General features: G+C 42.6%; 1 protein-coding gene across 3 annotated transcripts in view; it reads left to right on the top strand.

Moving 5' to 3' along the window:
• Positions 1 to 23,255, top strand: part of cdk14 (cyclin-dependent kinase 14) — a 161,603-nt gene that overhangs the window by 53,657 nt on the left and 84,691 nt on the right. For all 3 annotated transcript variants that reach the window (XM_037785139.1, XM_037785140.1, XM_037785141.1), the window contains 5 exons: positions 2,284 to 2,378; positions 3,034 to 3,113; positions 6,433 to 6,527; positions 10,415 to 10,477; positions 22,583 to 22,706. In XM_037785139.1, coding sequence (XP_037641067.1) covers positions 2,284 to 2,378; positions 3,034 to 3,113; positions 6,433 to 6,527; positions 10,415 to 10,477; positions 22,583 to 22,706 — 457 coding nt within the window. The remainder of the gene's footprint in view (positions 1 to 2,283; positions 2,379 to 3,033; positions 3,114 to 6,432; positions 6,528 to 10,414; positions 10,478 to 22,582; positions 22,707 to 23,255) is intronic.

The raw sequence follows: 23,255 nt of genomic DNA on the forward strand, positions 1-23,255 counted from the left end.
ACGGTGCAGGCGAGACGGGCTGGTGGTGCGCCCGACTCCGCTGGGCCGGGATCCCACCTCAACTGGCGCGCGCCGGCCCACACTTTCATTGCACCACAGGGTTTTGCCTGCACCCTCTGACTTGCACGTGCGTTAGACTTTTGGTCCGTGTTTCAAGACGGGTTGACAGTCGCATCGGGAGCAGGGAGCCCCGTCACGGTGCGGCGAGGTCCGGTGTATAGCTGCAGTTGTGAGCCACCTTCGCCCCGAGCCTTTCCCAGCCGACCTAGAGCCGGTCGCGGCGCACCGCCTCGTATGTGGGACTCCCCAGCCTGCCGTGTGTCGCTCACACCCTCCAGCTGGCTGTTAACGAGGGTCTTTTGGCACAGAGAAGTACTCGTATCGGTACTCGGTATCGGCGAGTACCCGAATGGAAGTACTTGTACTCGGTCTGGTATCGGTGCATCCCTACTTAATATGAATAAAAGGCAGATTGATTCAAAAAGCATCAAACCCCAAAGATGTGAACAGTAGCGCACACTGGCTCGGCTTCGACGTGGCTACGGCTTTTTCAAATGAGCACCGATTACCTTTGTATTTCTCAGGTGTTTAGTTTTGGCAGCCGAGCTCTTTTTCTTTCCTCCGTCTGTAACTCATTTCCCAGCCTGTATTCCCTCACAGGCTTAATTGAAGGCTGTGTTGCAAACAACATCATTTCTTAATCATGCAAATGAGATTTTCAGGTTTTATACATATGTGGTTCCTTTTTTAATTTAGCTCAGAATGTGAAAAGCCTAATGAATGTGCACACAAATAAGATTTAATAAGTGTGATATGAGGCCTGACTGATTGCCTGCCAGCAGCGCTGCAAGACACTAATGAATTGTTCAGCTGTGATTATGAAAATGTGTAAATCGTCATCGTTTCATGGTCCTTTTGTCTAGTTGTCATATTTCACACACAACCTCTTTGGATTGTAAAATGGTGGAGTGGATCAGACACAGCCTGTACTTAGAGATATTATAGGTTTTAACCCTCAATACCCACAATAGACTTGTTTTTGTCTTCTTTAGGGGGGTCCAGGGGTGTTTAGGAGGAGATAGCAGGTCAACAGCAGATGTCACATAGAAGTGGTGGACATCATCTGAAAGCTGGAATCTGAAGATTCATTTGAGATAGAAATAAATAGTGAAAGTGTATAAGAGTTTAGAACATTATAATAGAAGTGTATGGTGGTCATTCCCATGCTCTATTATGTCTCATAAGTTGTTACAGCATTTTTTTAGGTTGATACCATTTGTTACACAGATTTGGTGCTAAATTTAACCATTTTTTACCACTGGAGAATTGATAAAAAATTATCAATAATCCCTCTAAAATACCACAATAAGACACCAAGACCTTGAGGAACACCATAGAAAAAGCCATGCTGTGATTTGGTTTCAAAAACTTTTGACATTTGGAGATTTCTGCACAAATTGCATTTTTCAGCGATTGGATGGCGAACACTTCTGTTGTGTAAACTGCTCAGAAATCCCCGTATTGTCAATCTAGCTAGGAAATCCATCCGTCCTCTGAATGCTCTAGGTCTCTAGTCTGATCCATCCATCCTCTGAATGCTCTAGGTCTCTAGTCTGATCCATCCATCCTCTGAATGCTCTAGGTCTCTAGTCTGATCCATCCATCCCAAAACCACGTAATGGTCTAAATATTGTATATTTCTGAAATCACAAATGGAGAGAAATCCTGACGGCTTGTTTCAAATGCACAATTTCTGAATACAGGCTGTGTGTATTTCTCCATATATTGAGCGTTTTGATAGTCTAACAGTATTTATATAGCACTTAAACCTGCTTTATAATATAAAAGACATGAAAATCTCACTTTTTTACAATATGGGACCTTTAAATCATCAGTGCAGTCACCTACAGCATCTACAGCATTCATTAAGTAGAAGTTGAGAAGAGTTGAGCTAGTTTCATGTTAACTGTGTGTGAACACATTCAGCTCGGGGCCTGTACTCGTTGCCTCCGCTACCGTCGGCAATGAAACGTTGTTAAAAGTTCTGAGCTGACGATTAAATGAAAAGTAATCTTCAGAGTTCTTCCATGTGATGTTCTTCCTCCTCCTCGTCCTCCTCGTCCTCCTCCTCACTGACATTACACCTCCCAGATGATGCATTGGGGGAGCCTGCACAACTGTAACATCTTGTGTGAAATCCTCCGAGAGTTTTCTTTTCTGGGTTACTGAATTCATGCTTTCACATTACCTTTCTTTATATCTCTTTCCTTTTTTCCCCCTCAGCCTACAAGCCCCAAGTTTGGAAAGGCAGATTCCTATGAGAAGCTGGAGAAACTGGGAGAAGGCTCATATGCTACAGTTTACAAAGGAAAGAGCAAGTAAGTAGTGTGTGTGTGTGTGTGTGTGTGTGTGTGTGTGTGTGTCACTCTTCTTTATTGTTCATGCAGGCAGTGAATATTACATTTAATTATACAGGAGCAGTGTTGTAACTGAATGAATCCATTAAATGCAACAGCGATAACAGGAACACTGTAGTTTTATGTAAATAATTCTTCTCCTGTCTGTAGAGCTGCAAATCCCACACATACCATGTCATTTCTTTTTATTCTAATAACTATAGGATGGATGTTTTTATTCACTGATTCAATAGTTATGTTCCACTTTTTTATGCTTTGGTGCTTTCCTTCAAGGTTCTGCTAATTAAATTCTAGAAAATGAAAAGTTCACACTCTGTAAAATGGATGAAAGTCCGCAGACTCTAATCTTCTCAGTAATGATGTTATTTCACTACAACAGTTTTGATTGGTGAGCTTCATTCTCTTGTAATCCCGTGGCCTCGTACGCAGGCGGGTTTCACTCCGCTGCCGCTAAATTACATTTCATTGACTCAACAATCCTCGCTGCTCTCTGGCTTCGCTGATTTTAATAGATTCTTTTTTCATGTCACACAAAAAAATTACCGGCGACACAGGATTATTATTATTATTATTATTATTATTATTATAGTGTGTTTGTCCTCTGTGTTGTTGCCAGGGTGAACGGGAAGCTGGTGGCTCTGAAGGTGATTCGTCTGCAAGAGGAGGAAGGGACGCCCTTCACAGCCATACGAGAAGGTGAGAGCTTCAGAGACGTTGCTCTGCTTAGATCGGACTCTTGGTGACTTAACATCCCCGACTCACCCACTTCCCCACAAAGGAAGATAGTATATTTGTTTTTAAGTGAAAAAGCAAAATGCTCCTTGAGCAAGACCCTTAAGCCCCAACTGCACTATTTAATATCTGAAATCAAACAATCTCCGTTATTCATAGTAAGTAGTGATAATTAACAATATTCAATAGTTGCTCTTAAAACCAGACAGATTTAAAGGCATGATTTCTTTAAAAAAAATCACAAAAAATAACACCGTTTATCAGAGACAGAAACTCTAACAACAGAAATTATCGGTGGATTTTCAAATTTCCGACGGTCCTCGAACGAATCATGTGTGACGGATGCTTCAGTCGGGAAAAATAACCAATTATAAGATTAATTAAGGTGATATTTGCCTCATAGCAAAGAGGGTCACAGGTTCAAACCCGGCTTGGGGTCCTTCTGTGTCGAGTTTGCATGTTCTCCCCGTGTTAGCGTGGTTCCCTCCGGGTTCTCCGGCTTCCTCCCACAGTCCAAAGACATGAAGGTTAACTGTTGACTCTAAATGTCCCGTGTGCTGACTTGACTATGACTTGCCCCAAACTGCATGTGATTATCATAAAGTGGGCATGTCTGTAAAGGGGAGACTCGTGGGTACTTTAGCGTTCTTCATGACCAGCTAGAATGACCTTATGTTTTCTAGTTTCATATGATACCAGTAACTTTAAAACTGAGCCGCTACAACCTAAAAATCACAAGCTGCGTTAATGTGTTAAAGAAATAAGTGGCGTTCAGACGTATTTACGTTAACGTGTTATTATCACGTTAACTTTGACAGCCTCAGTGTTCGTATGTCTCACATGACATGCGATGACTTACCCTACCAGTTGTCCTTTTTTATCTGTGTAACAGCAGCACAGAGCGTGTCCTGCTCGGTTCGTCCCGTCAGTCGTGTGTTTGTGTGAAGCACTCGAAGCTCTTCACTTTACCAGCTGCTGGACTTTAACAAGAAACACTCACCTCCGCACGCATGACTGCCATTTGAATTTAGATGAGAAAAATGATTCTGTCTGTTTGATCTATGTATGATCCAAGCCTCCATACACACACGCACACACACACACACACACACACACACACACACACACACACACACACACATAGTCCAAACTCTTCCTGTGAGCGGATCAGAAAGCTTCTTTGAAATTGAACTAATTCAGCAATTACTGAGCAGGAAGCTCCCGCGCTGACATGTGAGCAGCATTACAGACCGCTGCTGAATAAAGTAATATATCCAGAGTAGAGGAGAGTTGTGTGTGTGTGTGTGTGACCATGCTTATTAAAACTGCACACACTACATGCCCATTATAGAGATGGGGTGGGTGTGTGTATCTTCAAACTGGTGACAGGATCTTTGAGGTATCTGACTGTAGCACTAACCTCCTGCTTACCGCCTTATCTGATTTCTTTAACAACCTTTAGGGTGCTCATACAGGATGAATGTATTCATGAGGCTCCATCACTCGCCGGCTCTCCGAGGATCCGTGCGTCAAAGCTCCCCCGTGCCCTTGGAAGAGAACTTTGTGTTTGCTAACTTAATCACATTGGCAACTGTGTGAGAATCCCATTCCTGCCTCATAATAAAGACTGTACGTATTACATTATGCGGCTCCCACATTCTGTCCTAATGAAACTATTCCCTGTTGTTGCCTTGCTGTGGCCGGAGGACTTTCTCTGTCAGCTCTTTGTTTGTCTCCGTAATTACAGGAGAAAGCTTTTCCGTTTGTTACCTAAGAATAGGTTTGTTTTTTTTCAGTTTATTTATATAGTACAGTTTAAAAACAACCAAAGTGCTTTATTTGAGTCTATGTGGAGGTAGAAGGAAGTTTTATTGTTGTAGTCTGAGCAACGTGACGTTATATCCGTTTCCGTATCCGTCAACCAAAACAAACCACAGCGAGAACGAGAAAGTAGAAAGTTGAGGTTTAATAGCAACCAAGTGCAGCTCTCACTCTTCTCTTGGTTTGGTGTTCTAAAAGGATTGCCTTCGTAAGGAACTGTTCATAGTCAAGTCGCAGGTCATCATAAGCAGTCAAGATGCTGTCTGAAGGCTGACCGTTCTAATAGGACTGCATTCGTACGTTTTCCTTTCAAAGCTGGTTTAATCATGTTTTTACATGAGTGAAGCCGAGACCTTCAAATGCATCGGCCTGGTAATAACATATTCAAGTCACATTTTTTATCTGTTCTAAATGAACCTTAAAGGGAGATTTGTCAAGTATTAAATACTCTAATCAACATGGGAGTGGACAAATATGCTGCTTTATGCAAATGTATGTATATATTAATTATTGTAAATCAATTAACAAGGCAAAGCAATGACAGATATTGATCCAGAAACCCTCACAGGTACTGCATTCAGCATAAAACAATATGCTCCAATAATAACATGGCAAACTGCAGCCCAACAGACAACAACAGCTGTCAGTGTGTCAGTGTGCTGACTTGACTATGACTTGCCCCAAACTGCATGTGATTATCATAAAGTGGGCATGTCTGTAAAGGGGAGTCTTGTGGGTACCCATAGAACCCATTTACATTCACTGATCTGGAGGTCAGAGGTCAAGGGGACTCCTTTGAAAATGGCCATGCCAGTTTTTCCTCTCCAAAATTTAGCGTAATTTTGGAGTCTTATTTATTCTGACATGGTTGGTACCGATGGATTCTTTAGGTTTTTTACTTTCATATGATGCCAGTATCTTCACTCCAGCTTTAAAGCTGACTACAACCTCAGAAAGATCCATCGCGTTAATGCGTTAAAGAACTTTGTAGCGTTAAAATGCCTTAACGTGTTATTATCGCGTTAACGTTGACAGCCCTACTCTTTACATTATTTACACAATCCTCCTCAGACTGTGCTCGAGGTTTAATTCGAATGAAGCCAATCACATGTGAAAGTCTTAAGTCTGATCACACCCAGCCTCCTCGGTAAGACTCGGTAAGCTTTTCCAGTAAAGTAGCCATCTCCCCAACACACCATCTCACCGCTCTACTTATTAACAGTGTCCGTTACATCACAAACGTGTTGACAAATGAGTGTGAGAACTTTGAGCTGTAATCCTCCCTGTGTTTTCTTCCTGTTTGAATGTATTCTTAATCCCCTCTAAGTACGTAGCGGGGCTTATGGAAGGCCTGCGTTGCATTCTAATGATGCAGCTAATGAAGGCACGGATCACAGCGGTTCCTCTGGTATCTCGATGTTGTGCCTCTCATTAACTTGTCTTGTCTGTTCCGTCTCTGCAGCATCTCTTCTGAAAGGCCTGAAGCATTCCAACATCGTGCTCCTCCATGACATCATCCACACCAAGGAAACCCTGACTCTGGTCTTTGAGTATGTGGTGAGTCTGCTGCACGCCGCCTCGCTGAGATCAGCCACTCGGACCCTTTAGTGGGCCAGACGGTAGAGGTCTGATATTAGCTCTGTTTTTACTGTTTGATGGAAACGAAGGGAACAGAGGTCAGCGCTCATGTGTGTCTGCAGCTTGATTGGTTTGACCTCAGCGTCTGCTCGCTGATTGAGTTTCACTTTTTAATACTCTGCCCACAGAAAGACGAGCTGTGGATATTTTGATTGGCATACTCTTGTTTATAGGGCACTTGAAGAATGTTAAAGCAGCCTGAGCTTTTTCCACTATGGGATGGCAGCCAGAGGCTCCAGAGGCTGGTCTGTCTGTACTCAGTACAGGAAGCCAGGCAGCCATTTTATTGGAAGGTCACCGTTTACAGTGAGCTTCTTACTGGAACATTCTGTTGACTGCAGTACATACTGTAGACGGGAACAACTAGGGGTGGAAAAACAATCGATTCAGCTTTGTATCGTCATTTATAAATTGATATTATAATGCTCAGATATATTTGCTTCATTTGAGTCTATGCAGAGGTAGAAGGAAGTTACCACTGTTATTCTTGTAATCTGAGTAACGTGACGTCATATCCATCCGCTCCATATCTGTCAACCGAAACAAGAAAGTAGAAAACGGTGGAGGGTCCACGTGGATACTTTCCTAACTGCCCGGTCCACGGAGAGCAGGAAGCCCAGACTGAAGCTTCAATCGTCCACACGGAAACATTTTGGTGACATCACAATCGCTGCATCCATTGTTATCAGCAGTCTGTGATAGGGATGCTAATTTTGAAACATTTTCCTAACCGATAACCGAAACCTCGTTAACCGATTATTAACCGTTAACCGACAAGATTTGTGCCTCGCATGCAGCGGTGTTCCAGCTGCAGGAGCACAACAGATATTAGTTGACGGGAGTCTCCAGTTCACCGTCCGGGAGCGTTAACTTAGCAGCTACGATGCTGCGTGTAGTGTCGCGGACATGCAGCCACTTTCCCAGTAAAAGTCTCCACCGCACATTTAGTTTAGTTTAGCAGGTTGTCAGCTGTGTGTCTGCCCGACATAACTTTATCGAGTGGCCAACAAACAGTGTGTGTATTTGTGCTGCGTTAGCAGCTCTAGCATTGCCGGAGGCTTCGTGCTCGCCGCCGCCGCCACACGTAGTCTGTGTAACTTTAGCGAGTTTCCAACAGACCGTGTGTGTGTGTTGGAGGTGAGTGTGAGGTTGTTGGTGGTGTTCTAGCTGTGAACGTAGGTGTAGCAGTGTGTGGACAGTTTATTTGTCGGTGAATAAATGCTATGAAACTACAACTCCTCCGCTCCGCTCAAGCGAGCCAGAGACCGGAGCCGACTTCCCGTTTCCTGCAACTCCAGCTCTGCCTCTTAAGGTGGACTGTTAAGGTGGACCAGCTTTTCTCCTTAAAGAGACAAGCCGCTCCTCTGAGCCGCTCAGCTTTTGAGTTAATTATTAACATTTCTTTCAACCGTTTTAACCGATAACGTTAATCGGTTAAAATGCTTCATGTCGGTTAACGGTTAAACGGTTAATTATTGACATCCCTAGTCTGTGATAATAACACTAGAAAACCAGTCCACAGTGTTCTAGCAAGTGAAAGGCAGCATGAAACGTTTTGAAATGTTCCAGCCTTTTTAATGTGCTGCTGTTGTGAACGCTGCATATGAACTTCTGTTTTCCTCCTGAGATGAAGAGAGTCGTTCATAATCCTGTCCAAATCCCTGAAAGTCAAAATAATAATATTGAACTGTTGCCCAGGCCCAGAGGCAGAAACACTTCATCAGGATGTATCCACTAGTTCATATTAAAACTTATTTTTCAGCTCAGCTTTCACACGGTAAACATTGTATGATTTAAAAAAAAAGAAAAAAAGAAGTTGAACAGAAGTGTATGAAACTACAAGGTTAAGAGAAGTCTAAATCCACCGTTATCCCTCTGCATATGTACCCCCTGACGACCACTGATGGTCACATTGATATTCAGCTCAATCTTTGATCTTGAAACGCTGAGCGAGGCCAAATCTCTCAACCAGAATGAGCTTACTCAGCTTTCCACCACTTCTTCATTTAATGAGACTGAAAACAGTGTGATGCCCCCTTTTTGGAAGATCTAACACGTCAAAGGGGTCAGCTTCTCAAGGAGATCTGGGGAGACGTGATTGGAGCTCAGCAGGTCATGTTTGAATAAAGAATGAGAGCAGAGGTGGGAGGCTGGTGATTATTCAAATCTTAGGAATTCTTCTAATACATCTTTCAATTCTTATGAAACAATCATTTGAATATGAGGGCTGAGATGATACACATTTTTTTAAGTATTGCGATTTGATATTATGATTTATTGTGATTTTTGTGAACGTTTTTAACACTCAGTCAGTATGTTGGTGCTCTACAGTCGTAGCGTCGGCCCATTTGACCACGGAGACGAGAGCGACGGCTGGCTTGACCGCCATACGAAGTGTTTCCATCCTTTATTGGATGTGTAGTGTTTACCATGCTGGATTTAACATGTGAGGGTGCAGGTCATATCCACGCTGACCCTCCAACGTTTTCTGCTTTGTCGTTTCGGCTCGCTGCGGTTTGTGTTTATTTGACTAAAATGTTAAATTCCAAGCTGCTGGTTTGATGTCGATCCTTCGTCTCGTGTTCAGAGCTGTCATCGGTCTGGGCTGTTTTCCATACAGACGGCTTCACAACCACAAACATCAATTCATTGTTCTCCTCTCAACCCTAATGATGATTGACGGGGGGGGGGGGGGTGAAATACATAGGGAGAGGGGACGGGGAATTGTGGGGGGGAAACAATGAAATGTATTACTGAGAGATAGAGGAGAAAGTAAGATGGACAGGCGTGTCCATGCTGGAGTGTTGGTCCTGAGCAGAGGAGGCTCCGCTGGGGGGGGTACGGGGGGGGGTATGTAAATATCGGTGTGATTTCTGTTCCACTCTCAATCTGCTAACAAAACACAGAGGTGAAGGGCAGGCCAGCGTAACACTGCATGGATGATGTCACATGAGTCAGTAGATGGGGGGGGGGGGGGAATATAAACCACCTCTCGTCCAGACCACGAGCTTATCAGACACGTTGTTCAAGCACTCGTCTCACACAACAGATCCGCTCTCATTTTAATCTATTCAGCTGTCTGCACCGTATCCACTTGTATCTAGGGATGTCACCATACCAGATATCTAGTAGTCGATACTAATACCAGTGAATTTCCACGATTCTCGATACCAAATTCGATACCATGGTAAAAAAAAAACAACAACAACAATAAACCCAATGTACTGTAATTCAACACGCACTCTTTTATTAAAAACATTTGAACATTACAAAAAACAGGCATGTAGCCTTTAAGTAATAAATAAAAAGAATTGACCCATTTTGTTCATTTTGGCGTACCAGCAGCATGTTATTAATCGATAGTCAGACGACGGACGCTACATACTGACCGTGAATGCATCTGGTCCGTCAGCTCAGAGTAGCAGGTGTCACTAACGGGACGAGAGAGGTGACAGACCGAGAGATGGCGGAGGATTTGTTGCTTTAAGGGAACCGTAACGTTAATGAGATAATCGTAAAGAGGTGGGTGGAGCCGTCACAGCCGGTGTGCACGGAGCAGCGGCACTAAGGGTCGGTTATCGGTTAAGAACATTTTTCACAATGAGCATCCCTAGGCCAGATGTATGTAGACACCCCTCTCTGTCCACAAAGAGCAGCTGATTTTTGTATTTGAAATATCCCCCGGACATGTCCAATTATGGACTATTCTGCCTCACATTTAATAGAACAGACATCCAACCACAATGACATTGTGTATATTCTCATCCATCACACTATATTAATATTGTGCTCTTTTTACTCCACAGCACACAGACCTGTGTCAGTACATGGACAAACACCCTGGGGGGCTCCATCCAGACAACGTGAAGGTACAGTATGAATAATAATAATTATGCTGGTCACGGGACATGTAGTTTAATGAACATGTTGTTTTAAATGCTAATAAGGTGCAGATGGAAACAGGAGAGATGTTGCAGATTAGGTGGACGACATAACGAGGAACAGGCAGCAGTGTGACCTTGACACCGTGAATAGATTCACATTTTAGTAGTCCTTCTGATGGTCTACTCTAGTAGTTATCACCCTCTGGTACTGTCACAGAATAAAGGGTAACACTTTATAGTCATTTATAAATGGTAAATTGATAGTTAATTAAACTTACTTAATAGTTTTTTTTACTGTTATCATGCTCAATAATGTTTACTAATTATTAGAAATGCTATCATTTCTGTTATTTTATCATTAGTTTATGTAATATTAAATAATTAGTTTATAAATTATGTATTATATCATAGCTGATAATACGAGTACATGAGCACACTATCGGACCCGATACCCGATACTGGTATCGGTATCGGTATCGGTATCGGTGCATCCCTAGGTAAAGGTAAACTACATTTGAACCTGACCTAAACCTCAATTAACAATTGATCTTACATCAACCTCAACAACGGCTAAAAAGGAAAAGAATCATGTTAATGATGTTGCCATCCTAATGACTGCCCGGGACATCGTGTTGAGAATGACCCATTGTGAGACCGCGTTGACAGTCTGACAGACTGCTCCTCTGTAACATGACATGAGTGAACACTCTTCCTGTGTGTGAGAGGCTGTTAGTAACATCAATGAACAGGTAGAAAGAGATGATGATGGAGTGAATGAGGCCATGTGATGTTGGTGGGGGGTGTTGGGATGTTCCCTCATGCAGGAAGGTGACAGTTCAGGCTGCATCTGTTACGTAACAGCTCGTACCTTTCGCCGCTGAGGATTCACATCAGTAATATGTGTTCCTCCTGCTGACAGCAGTCTGGTTGAGATTCAAATGAATAATTTAGGATTACTCCGAGAGAGCGGAGCGAGGCGTTGTCGGCTCCCGCTGATTTTGTTACTTAGTGGTGAGACGCCTGAGTTGTGGTTTCTAATCTGTTGGTATCGCTCATGGCCTTGTTCCTGTGCAGTCATGTAGGGAGGCTGCACTGGAGCTACCCAGCAGGAATACCATGGTTGTAATAATCCGCTACAATGACAACGGCATCTCCAGGAAAGGGTATAGTTAACTATATACACCGATCAGCCATAACATTATGACCACCTGCCTAATATTCAGTAGGTCCTCCCACCCCCCGCCAAAACAGCCCTGACCCGTCGAGGCATGGACTCCACTAGACCTCTGAAGGTCTGCTGTGGTATCTGGCACCAAGCCGTCAGTAGCAGATCCTTTAAGTCCTGTATAAGTTGCGAGGTGGGGCCTCCGTGGATCGGACTTGTTTGTCAAGAACATCCCACAGACGCTCCATTGGATTGAGATCTGGAGAATTTGGAGGCCGAGTCGACACCTCCAACTCGTCGCCATCCACATGATGTAAAAGAAAACGTGATTCATCAGACCGGGCCACCTTCTTCCATCGCTCTGTGGTCCAGTTCTGATGCTCATATGCCCATTATAGGCGCTTTTGGCAGCGGTCACCCTGACCGGTCTGTGGCTGCACAGCCCCATACGCAAAAAACTGCGATGCGCTGTGTGTTCTGACACCTTTCTATCAGAACCAGCATTGATCAGTGTATATCCCTAGTTGCAAAAACATCCAATGACAACATTTCTTCCTGGCCACTGGGCCGCTAGTAAACATGTTGAAAACACAGATGAGGAATTCAAACAACGCTGAATTTAATTAAAAAACAGACTGCATGATGGGAGAAGGAGGAGTAGACATCAGGGAGAAGGTCTGATGAGATCTGGCAGCTGACAGGGAGACGAGCCCGGTATAACGGCCACCGAGAGACTCTGATGTGTGTGCTTGACTCCTGCATTCGTATCTACATCTCTTCCTCTGATTGACTCACCACTACCAACCTCTCTGAGACCAGTATTTTATTACCAGATTTAATAAAGATTATGATCAAGTGTCACAAAGTTTATGGGTGTTTTCGGCGATGTGAATTCAGCAACGAGGTGTTAATGTCTGTTATTTGTGTGTTTTATGACTGTGAGGAAGTGCAGTCACTCAACCATCCTCCTATTTACTCATCAGAAACCTCCAAGCTATTAGTGCCTCACTGCTGCTAGATCAAATTAACATTTAGAGACACACACTCAGACTCTCACTGCTAATGTCATTATTGGTGTGTGTGTGTGTGTGTGTGTGCGTGTGCACTTTAAAATTGAAAATGTACTATAGTTTCTGCTTGAACTAGATGATCCAGTGTAAAATCTATTGGAAACTGACTTGTTGTGCAGCACCATTAAGTCTTCTCGTCTCATGTGCTCGACTGCAGTTGGAGAGCAGCGCTGCTGTAATTGAACACAAGTTAGCATGACCTCATCCGCTGCTGCTGAAGTGCTCTTCTCATTAGATTATATGTAGTCAGCTGAATGGCCGTGTCTCAATGACATCTCCATAGATCAATGGGAAACCGACACCCACGGACCATGTCTACAAGCCAAATAACAACCAGCGTTTGCTCTTACAATTACATTACAAGGGAGGCTACTGATAGCACGTTACAGTGTCATGTCAATATCAAGGACGGGTCATCACATCAAGCATCTGACACACGGTGGTTGGGTCTTGGCTGGTAGCTGATCTGCACCTCAACATAGATACTCGAGAGCACTACATGTCAGTGAGTGAGCGTACACATAAACTGTGTAAAAAGCTCTGTAAAATCTTTCAGGGTCCACATTTCAAAACCTTTTTACTATTGCTGGTTGACAAATGTGACTGACAGCTCATGCATGACCTTCAGATGTTTTTGCTGTGTTCAGTCAGTTCTTCCCGTCTTTTAAATTAGAATATTATTGCACGACCAAGTAACACTTAGGAGGTGTTTGCATTTAATAGAGACATCACCAAAAACCACTGCGGGATGTAAATAATAGAAGCCAGACGTAAACTCCACTGTTACCTGGATAATTATAGTTTGATATATGATTGAGATAATGATAGTTTTTATCAACACACTTGAGCTGCTTAACACTGTGAAGGGAACCACTGCAGAGTTACAAGATAGATTTGAGTACCTGTTTCGGATGTTATCCGCCGATTGAAAGGGCGTTATCAGCGGTTATCAGCCTCATAGAAATGGGTTAGAAGGGGCCTACTAGTAGGCTCAGAAGACCGTTATCATCTATTCACTTCGGTTGATGACCAATACGAATACAAGACGACCCAGACCTCTAGTGGCCGTAGTAATCACCACCGTTTGAGTCCCGTGTGAAACCAAAAGTCAACGTTGACTCATTTTACCGTACTTTTGTTATGTAACTTGCGTAGTACTTATTTCAACCCAAAGCACGATCTTTTCCTAAACCTATCCAAGTAGTTTTGTTGCCTAACGTTGTTTAGTTTCAATCCACAGCGTTAACTTTCACAACGTAGTAGAGGCACAGGCAGAGGAGCAGAGTACAGCAGAGACTCCGGCCCTGGAGACCAAAGCTACGGTCTCCCCCGCGTCCTCCGACCGCGGCCAACACTGTTTAACAGCTTCACTAGATACAACCAAGAGGTTTTGGTGCTTCACTGGAGTTTGTGTAAGACTCTTGTCTGAACAGCGTAGCCACACGCGAGTGCGCATGGGACACCGACCCGCAATGATTTATACATGTAAGAAGTTACAAACAGTCCCTTTAAGGAGAAGTATGTTTGCTGATTGACAGGTCTGTCATCCTATCACAGTCAGCTGTAGTGGTCACCCTTTGCTCGTCCCCTCTCTCCATCGAGCCTCGTCTTTGACCAAATATAGATTTGTGTTTTTTTTGGCTTCATATGCCAACAAGCAGGAAACAAATTCAGACTTCAAAACACGTCTACAGAAACGTACGAGTGACATCAAAGACGCATGTTTTCTGGTCTTTGTAGTGGTTTTTCAGTAGTCCTATATTTACACACAGAGGCCCTGCAGACCTACACAGCTGCTCATTAAAACATCAGCCAAAGACAATTCTGGGCATATCTGGCACTTTACGGTCCTCCAGTGGCCGGTGGCACAGTGCAGGTTGATGCCGTCTCTTGATTCAGCCCATTAAGAACAACACTGTACAGATGCTTAGTGGGAAAGATAAGGGCTCTTTCCATGCCCGCTGGCAGATGGTAGACCCTTTTCACTCCATTTAACACTCCTTCATTTCAGCTCTCCCTCACTGATTTCACCGCTTTTACCCGTTTCAGCAAAACACTGCTTTGGAGATTTGTCAACGAAGCCAACGGTTTGTGTCCTGAGTCCTCGTCAATGTTGAAATCATCTGTGCTATGATGGTCTGAACTTAAATGTATTATTGATACAGTTTGAGCTCAAGCATAAAGCATTTACATTTCACCAAGCTGAAATGGAAGACGATGTCAGTGGCTCTCTTGGCGATGTTGATCCGTCTGTCGGTATGTCAGTAGTACAGATATAAAAACAGTAGATGCAACATTAAGTCAAAACTAATGGGACAACCGTCCACCATCTCACCTCATGGGATACTTTTTATAATTTACAAGTTTCACCACATCTAACCCAGAATTACCCGTCTTCAATCCTGCAGTCAGTCATCTTATATTATCATCACTTGTTGTCATCTTACCTCCTGCCTTTACACCACTTCCTGTCAGTAAAGCAAATAAAAAAAGAATCCATGTCTTGATCAGGTAGGTTAAAGTAATCCAGTGGGAGAAAGGAGATTTGTTAATCAGCAGTTCAGGTTTGCAATTTTGCAAAATTCCCACGATTTCTCCACATTATCATCGTAAAGTTAACGTCCGCAGCATTCCCTTGAGAGGAGAATGAAAGTCACTTGATCAGGAGTTCTGCTGAAGGCATTAACCTTTCCAAACAAAACGTTCTTTATCAACTAAAACAACTCCTCATTTACCGTTAGCAAGGCTCTCCAACCTCTTCAACCTCTCCTCTCAGCAGCAAAACAAAACACTTCCGGCAAAACAGGAAGTGACTGATTGTAATTTCTGTTCTATAATACCCATAACACTGAATCCATATATGATATGGCATAAAATATAATGTTTAATGTAGTATATTAGCCATTCAGAATACCAAAGACAGTTCTAACTTTCAGAAAAATAAAATCATCGACTGCAATATAAATGCATATGCGTCTCTTCAGCTCCGCTCCAGTGGCTCCCTGTGGATTTTTAATAATAGAAATGAATTACTGTTCTTTTGTTTATATTTTTATTATCATTGTTGTAGGTCTATGGTACGACGGTACGACGGAGTATTAGGGCCACATTGAGGAAAAAAAAAAAATCTGATATTACGAAAGATAAAGTCATAATATTACGGGGAAAAAAAATCTTAATATTACAAAGTAGTAATTGTATGTGTTATTTTCTTTTTTTCTCGTAATGTTATGACTTTATTCTCGTAATGTTATTAATTTATTCTCGTAATATTCTGACTTTATTCTGTAAATCTCAGATGTTTTTTCCCTCAATGTGTCCATAATACTCCGTAGTACATTTGCTCTCTGGCCCTCACTGCATTAGACTTATATTACTGTATATACTGAGACTATAAACTGTGTTACCTTCATCACAATGATCAAATGTTTTGCGGCTCCAGACAGATTTATTTTTGTTTTTTTACCTAGAATGTCTCTTTTGATAGTAAAGGTTGCTGACTCCTGTATTAGAACATGTCACATCTACTGTTTTATGTTTTATGGTCGGTAGGTTGTTTAAGACCATCACCAGTAAAAAGTTCCAGTGCCTAAAATGACCAATATTTACCAGACAGAGACCTCCTGTGGTGGTGCAAATCCTGATCGTTATCACAAAGAAGCGAAGGCAGAAGTAGCGTGATGTTGTTAGTGCTGGAGAGAGGTCAGGGTGGATGCCTTGGCATACAAAGAGACTTTCACATGTTTACCACCAACAACGTTGCTTCTTTTTAACGATGACTGCAATCTTTCCCTAACTTTAACCAAATCGTTTTTTTCCCAGCAGTCCACCACTTTGTGCTGGACTGAAATATATACAGCAGAGTCAGCAGTTACTTCAACCATGAGCCAGTTCTCTCAGCGTTGATCACTGGGGAGCCAGCGGAGTTTTACAGGCGCTGTGGAGACGAAGGCCTGGATGTTGTCAGTTGTTGTTTGTTACGCTATTTTATTTCTTTTGAGAATAAAGAAGGTTTATAAAACTAGTTATTTTAGGATGGCAGATGTCTTTTTTTTTTCTTCCTATTAGTCAATTTGGACCAACAGAGTTAAAGCAGCTTCTGTTAATACCCCTTCAGAAATGACTCATATGGTCTGTGTTGCACTACGAGCCTGGAGGTGTAATTGATTTGTTGTTCACACGTGATAAACGGCGACCTGCTGCATTTATGGTTGAAGAACTGTTGTTGTGAAATGATCTCATCAACACATCATTTCTGTTAGACTGCCACCTATTTGTTTTAGAGACGCAAATCCCTGTTACTAAGGGAGGGAAAAAAATCTATTCTGCTATGTATCGGGATTTTCTATGATTTTGAAATAGATTTTTTTAATGCCAGAATCAATATATATTTGCTTCATTTGAGTCTATGTGGAGGTAGAAGGAGGTTACCGCTTTTATTGTTGTAGTCTGAGTAATGTGACGTCATATCAGTTCCGTATCCGTCAAAAGCCAAAACAAACAGCAGTCGGCCGCAGCGATACGCTACGTATATGAACGAAAATAGAAAACGTTGGAGGGTCGTCGTGGATACGACCTGCACCCTCACATGTTAAATCCAGCGTGGTAAACACTACACATCCAGTAAAGGATGGAAACACTTTGGGTTTCACACATTTAGAGTTTTTTTTCATGAAAAATCCTGTAGAAGTTTGATGCAACCTATAGAAGGGACCAACGATTTTAGTTTGAGGGCCAGGTTTGGACCACGAGCTGCTGTTTGCCCACCACTGAACTCCAGCAGCCATCTCCATGATGGATTGGTACAGAGTTGGGTAGAGGTATTCATGGTTCCCACACGATGAATGCTAATGATATAACGTGATGCATCTGACCTTTCCTCTAGTGCCCCCAGCAGGTTGACATTTGTGGTTGTGAGTAGAAATGTCTCAATGTTCATTGGATGGATTTCCATCAAATTTAGTTCAGACATTCATGCGCCCAAATGATGAATTTTAATAACTTAAGTGACCCCTGACTTTTCATCTAGTGCCATCATCGGCTATAAATTGCAGTTTTCCCAATACATTACTTTGGTTTATGACCGAATACTTTTTAATCAGCCTCAGCTGGAATTTGTTTTTAGAGCTAATTATCTCTGCCAGAAGTTAGCCTCTGGGAGATCATGCGTATAGGTTGTGTGTGTGTGTGTGTATCTGTCTGTCTGTCTGTCCGCGGCTAATTAACGTAACACGACGATGGAAAACACGTCACAAATGTCAACTAGAAGAAGCACTCGGAGAGCGCAGACCTCCGCCAACGTGTGACTTTAAAAACAGATCGTAGCTCACAGCTGGCGGTACGATGAGGTGGTCGGCTTGTTATCAACACGGTGTGTTTCCGTGTATTGGCGGATGCCTCTCTCATTCAGCAGCCTTGTTATGTCTGTATAACGTTACACTACGTTGTCTCTCATCCCGTCATCTACCGCTTTGTTCTTTCTCACCGCGGACGGCCAGCAGCTCCCGCACACACATCCACACACGTATCTCTCTGCTCTTAGAAGGAAGAAGGAGGCGGGGTCACGAGCCCGAGCAACAGGACGCTGACTTTAGTTGACTTAACGGCCACAGGTGTCGCTGTTAACAAGCAATTTCTGATTCTTACAAATAGTCCCTTTAACATCACATTAAAACAGAGGATTTGTCTTCTCCTCCTGTGTTCTGTTGTCCTTTAGTGAAACTGTATGAACCCCACCACGCTGCTGTCACTGTGACACATTGCTTCATGCTTTGCTGCTCATTGAATATCAAACAAAAGAGACAAATTTCACTCCATTCTACGGATAGATAACACAGAGCCGATCCAGTCCACACAGTCTCTCATAATGCCTCGATCTCGATCAGGTTGCGTTTGCCTCGGGTGTGATGGCGATGAGTATTTCATCATTAGAAACAAACGGCGTGTGTGTTTATTGGTGTGCTGAGGATGGATGGTTGTGAGTACCGTGAGGTCACTCCTCAGGTGATAGATTATGTTAATGACTGATTTAACTACCATCACATGCTTTATTTCTCCTACAGAGAACTAATAATGCATCATGATTAAACACACACACACACACACACACACACACACACACACACATACAGTAGAGATTCTGCAGGGCTTTTCTCTTCAGAGCTATACATTCTCATTCATAATGTGTATTACCAGCTAGTTTTACTGTAGCAGGCTTTCAGTGCACTAAAACAACTTCTTGTTGGTCATAAATGCTGTGAGTGTGTTTTAGACTTCAGGGTTCTTCGTTGGGTGAAGAGAGGCCATTGGAGGATTTCCAACAATTAGATGAGCATTACATTCTCCTGGTCAAGTGCAAACAATGAGACACTGCATTGAAATTAAAAAGTACAAAAAAGTCAAAAGTACAAGACGGTGTAGCCTACTTTGGGAGGGAAGCCAAGTCCCAGAGCGCATTGCAGTAGGAAACATCCAATCAGAGAGCATAAAATCTCTGTTGCTATGCAGCTAATGACGGGGTGAAGTATATTCATGAGCGGTAGTATTTACTGACATCAGACAGCACAAAAAAAAGAATATATATAATTATTTATAAACCATGTCCCTGACATAACCCTGTATAGTGATGAATCATCACTATACATGATGATGTATCCACAGTGTTAATAATAATATCCACAGAAGTTAAAATGAGTACAAGCTCTGGATGAAGGGAAGGCTGAAGCATGATGGGAGACGGACCCGCCGGTCGATGTGTATTCATTCCTCCTCCGTTGTTGTTGTTGTTGTTCAGCTCTTGTAGGTACATATAGGACGTGATGTGACGTTGTGGTATTTGTCCTGCCCCTCCTCCATTGTGATTGGACGGCTGGGTGACAGTGATGAGCGCAGCGTTTTACCCAAAGTTGAACATTTTTCAACTTTCCGCGACCAGAAAAAAACACCAAACGTGCAGCGCTCAAGCCCCCAGGAAGAGCGCCAATTGTCAATCCCAACTTTTACTGCAACTTCCGTGTCCGTCACGTGATGCCATTGGGCCCAAAAAGACTTAATACATCCATGTTCAGCTCTTGTAGCTACATATAGGATGTAACGTTGTGGTATTTGTCCCGCCCCTCCTCCATTGTGATCGGACGGCTGGGTAAAAAGTGACACTAACGAGCGCAGCGTTTTACCCAAATTTGAACATTTTTCAACTCACGCTCAGCGCAGAATACCTCGTCACGCTGCTACCGTGGCGCTCTTCTTGTTTGTCACTTTGTCCTGTCTTTGTCTTCCAGCTGGCTCCAGTGGTTGATCGACGCGGTCACACCTTTAGCTGCTGGGTTTCCTCTCGATACATTTTCCCAGACGGACGTCTCATTGTCACTTATTACAGTTGGGTGAACCTGTCTGGCAAGCAGATGTCTGAAGTATCAACAAGCCAAATGTTCACCGCTGACCACGCTGAGCCTGTCCAAATAGAAATCTACGTAATCTAACTTGAAAATTGTCCATCTTGAGAACAGCGTACGGTATTATTATTATTATTATTATTGTCAAACCGCCCTCAGCACTTCACTTTCCCTCAAATATTAGAATGCAAATGGAACCAAGCTGTTTCAGTGGAAGCAGAAAAAGAAAAAAGCCTCTTTTAAGAAAGGTTTGATGTTTGAATGGAAGAGCTGACTGAAGAGAATAAAAGAGTGATTTTCTTTCTTTCATTTTATCACCGTGCAGCCGCTCTCCTAACAAGGCGAGGGGCTTTTCAGAAGTCTATTTGATATACATGAGTAAGCACACATTTCCTATGCTAATTTTCTGCACCGCAGTTCATCTCTCGCCCGCCGAGTGCAGGAATAGTAAACTGTTGACCCGGTGACTCCAGATGCCAGACAGGGCCCGTCTCTGATTGGGCTCCACGGTGCTTCAATCAGCTTAATTGGCCGCGACTATAGTATCAGCGAGAGCAGAGAAATGAGAAGGGAATGCTGGGATTGGAATAGAAAAAATTGAACGCTGGATCGTGCACGCCTCATTATTTGTTGATTGACACGTCTGTTGGGAGGGGGGGGTGAAGAACTGCCAGATCTCAGAAGGAAAACAAAACAAGTTTGATGTAGCTCTGACTTTGGATACATATTAGGATTTTGTTGATATTCATTTTTGAACCGACAGCGGCGGATCCACTTCATGCATATATGCATATATTAAAAGCTTAACGTGTTTTGAGGATGCAGTTTGGCTTTATGAGCTCCATCGGCAGGTGGAGGAGCTGTGTTTAATTCCAGCAGTAAGATAATTGGCTGTAAAAATGTAAATTTAAATGTAATTAAATCTTTATTCATGATTGCGTGTCAGCAAAAAGTGCATTCATGCATTTTCATGAGTGCATTTTTATGAATGATTTTGTTCTGTTATTATATTTGTCTGTGAAATCTTTCTTTAAAGTACTTTAACTGTTAGAAGTCCAGTAATTGTTTTTGGTCTGCAGTTTTTTTTACAGATGAAGTACTTCTCTTAGAAGCACACAAGAGTTACGCTGAAATAGATTCAACAGATAGACAGTGAGAGAAGTGAAACTGGAACATCTGGGTTAACAATACACTTACTGGATCATTTATACAAAAGTCTGTATGTGAAAGTGTTTAAAAAGATTTATTTTTTTTGCTTTACATAGTTGGCCTCATTCTGTTTAAACCTGGTATTTCTGCAGATAAAGATCAGGCTCCACTAATATTATTATACTATTAGTAGAATAAGATTCCAGTGGTGGCTGCGTAGGATTGTTTCAGACTCGTGTGATCCAAACATTTCCAATAACAACTAGATACAGTGTTCCAGCAGGAGGAGGGAGGACCTGTGGTATCTCTCTTTCACACACCGCGGGTGAAGCAGTCTGTCATTGAAAGACCTATTTAAAATGCACAGGGGTCATTGCGCCTTTTGTAGTCCGTCTTCAGAACATTGTAGTTTCAGCACAGCAGACTGACGTCACTAACATCCGCCGCCGTTGCATCATAATGACGGAGCTTATAGTGAAAGAGCAGTCGGATTCTCTGAACACCGCGGTTGTCTTTTCCTGAGTCCTTCTGAATTCTCCTTCTCATCTTTCTTTGACCTCATGACGTTTTCCATCGAGGTCAAGGAGAAATGGTTAGGAAAAAACATTAGGACATCATTTTTTAATTTTTCGAATGCAACCCTGGTGTTTGTTTTTAGTGACCTTTTTCTGTTTGTCTCTGGGTCAAAGTTCACAGATCTTAACTTCTCCTGCCTCCTGCCGTCAGCGTCCAGCTCTGTATGTTTGCTGTGATTTCAGCTAAGGCTGTCACTTTCTAAAACACCTCCCATAATATGCAATACACTATTCTACACTAATATCTATCATCATACATCACAATTTATGTTCCCAAGAGGTGATTTTTTTTGCAGCAGGACTGGACAGTTTAATGTACCACTTATTCTCTCTCTGATTCAATGCAGCAGTTCCCACTAAACCAGCTGTTATGTCCCATCTGTTTGATCACTCTTCAATAGTCCAAGTAGAGGAAATGATGGCTGTGTTCTTGACTGATGGCTCACTATTGATTTTAGTGTGAGAGAGAGAAATAATATGTGGGGTTCCTGTCTGTTCTCAGTCACACCGGAGTGATGAACAGGTGTTTCCACACCTCTCTGCACTCAGCAGCCGCTCAGCTTAATGAGCCACAACAGAGAGAGAGGATTGTTATTAAAGGAGGATATATTTTCATGATTAAAAAAAAGATGCCCTCCGTATCAGAGCTGTCTTCACCGTGTTGTTTGTACGTAGAGGTATGTCGTAGTTCCATATATAAAAATACTTCTTTCCCTTTGTTTCCTTGTGTTTTCTAGCTGTTCCTGTACCAGTTACTGAGAGGCTTGTCCTACATCCACCAGAGGTACATCCTTCACCGCGACCTGAAACCACAAAACCTGCTCATCGGTGACACTGGAGAGCTCAAACTCGCTGACTTCGGTGAGTAGGCTGGAGACGCCGATGCTCTTCTTCTGTGTATCTGTTCGATGTGAGAGGGAATCTCCCCTCTGTGCTTCAGTTCTGATGTGATGTCAGAGGAGGCGGAGTCACTGTTGAACTTATCAGCACTCATATGCCGACCTTTTGATCATATTTACACAAAAACTGCATTTACTAGGACTGGGACGATTCACCTATCTCCCGATTCGATACTATCACAATACTTGGGTGCCGATTCGATATGTATTGCGATTCGATATTAAGATCTATTACTTTTTTAACACTAGACCATGGGAAAAAGTTAATTCATACACTTCTAAGGACTTTTACTTTGAAAAATCTAAATTAATCCAGTAAAAATATTTGATTGTCAGCATGTATGTAGTTAGAGATGTCCTGAAGTCAATCAGTCATTGCATCACAAATTAGTGGTATTTTCTTTTTAATCTATAAGGGACATGTAATGTTTTATACTTCTGGTAAATATAATCCAATCAATCTTATTTCCATAGATGTATTTTGTATATACAGTTCCCTTTGTTAACACCT

The sequence above is a fragment of the Sebastes umbrosus genome, chromosome 11, assembly GCF_015220745.1.
Source record: "Sebastes umbrosus isolate fSebUmb1 chromosome 11, fSebUmb1.pri, whole genome shotgun sequence".
In the NCBI taxonomy this organism is placed as follows: Eukaryota; Metazoa; Chordata; class Actinopteri; order Perciformes; family Sebastidae; genus Sebastes; species Sebastes umbrosus.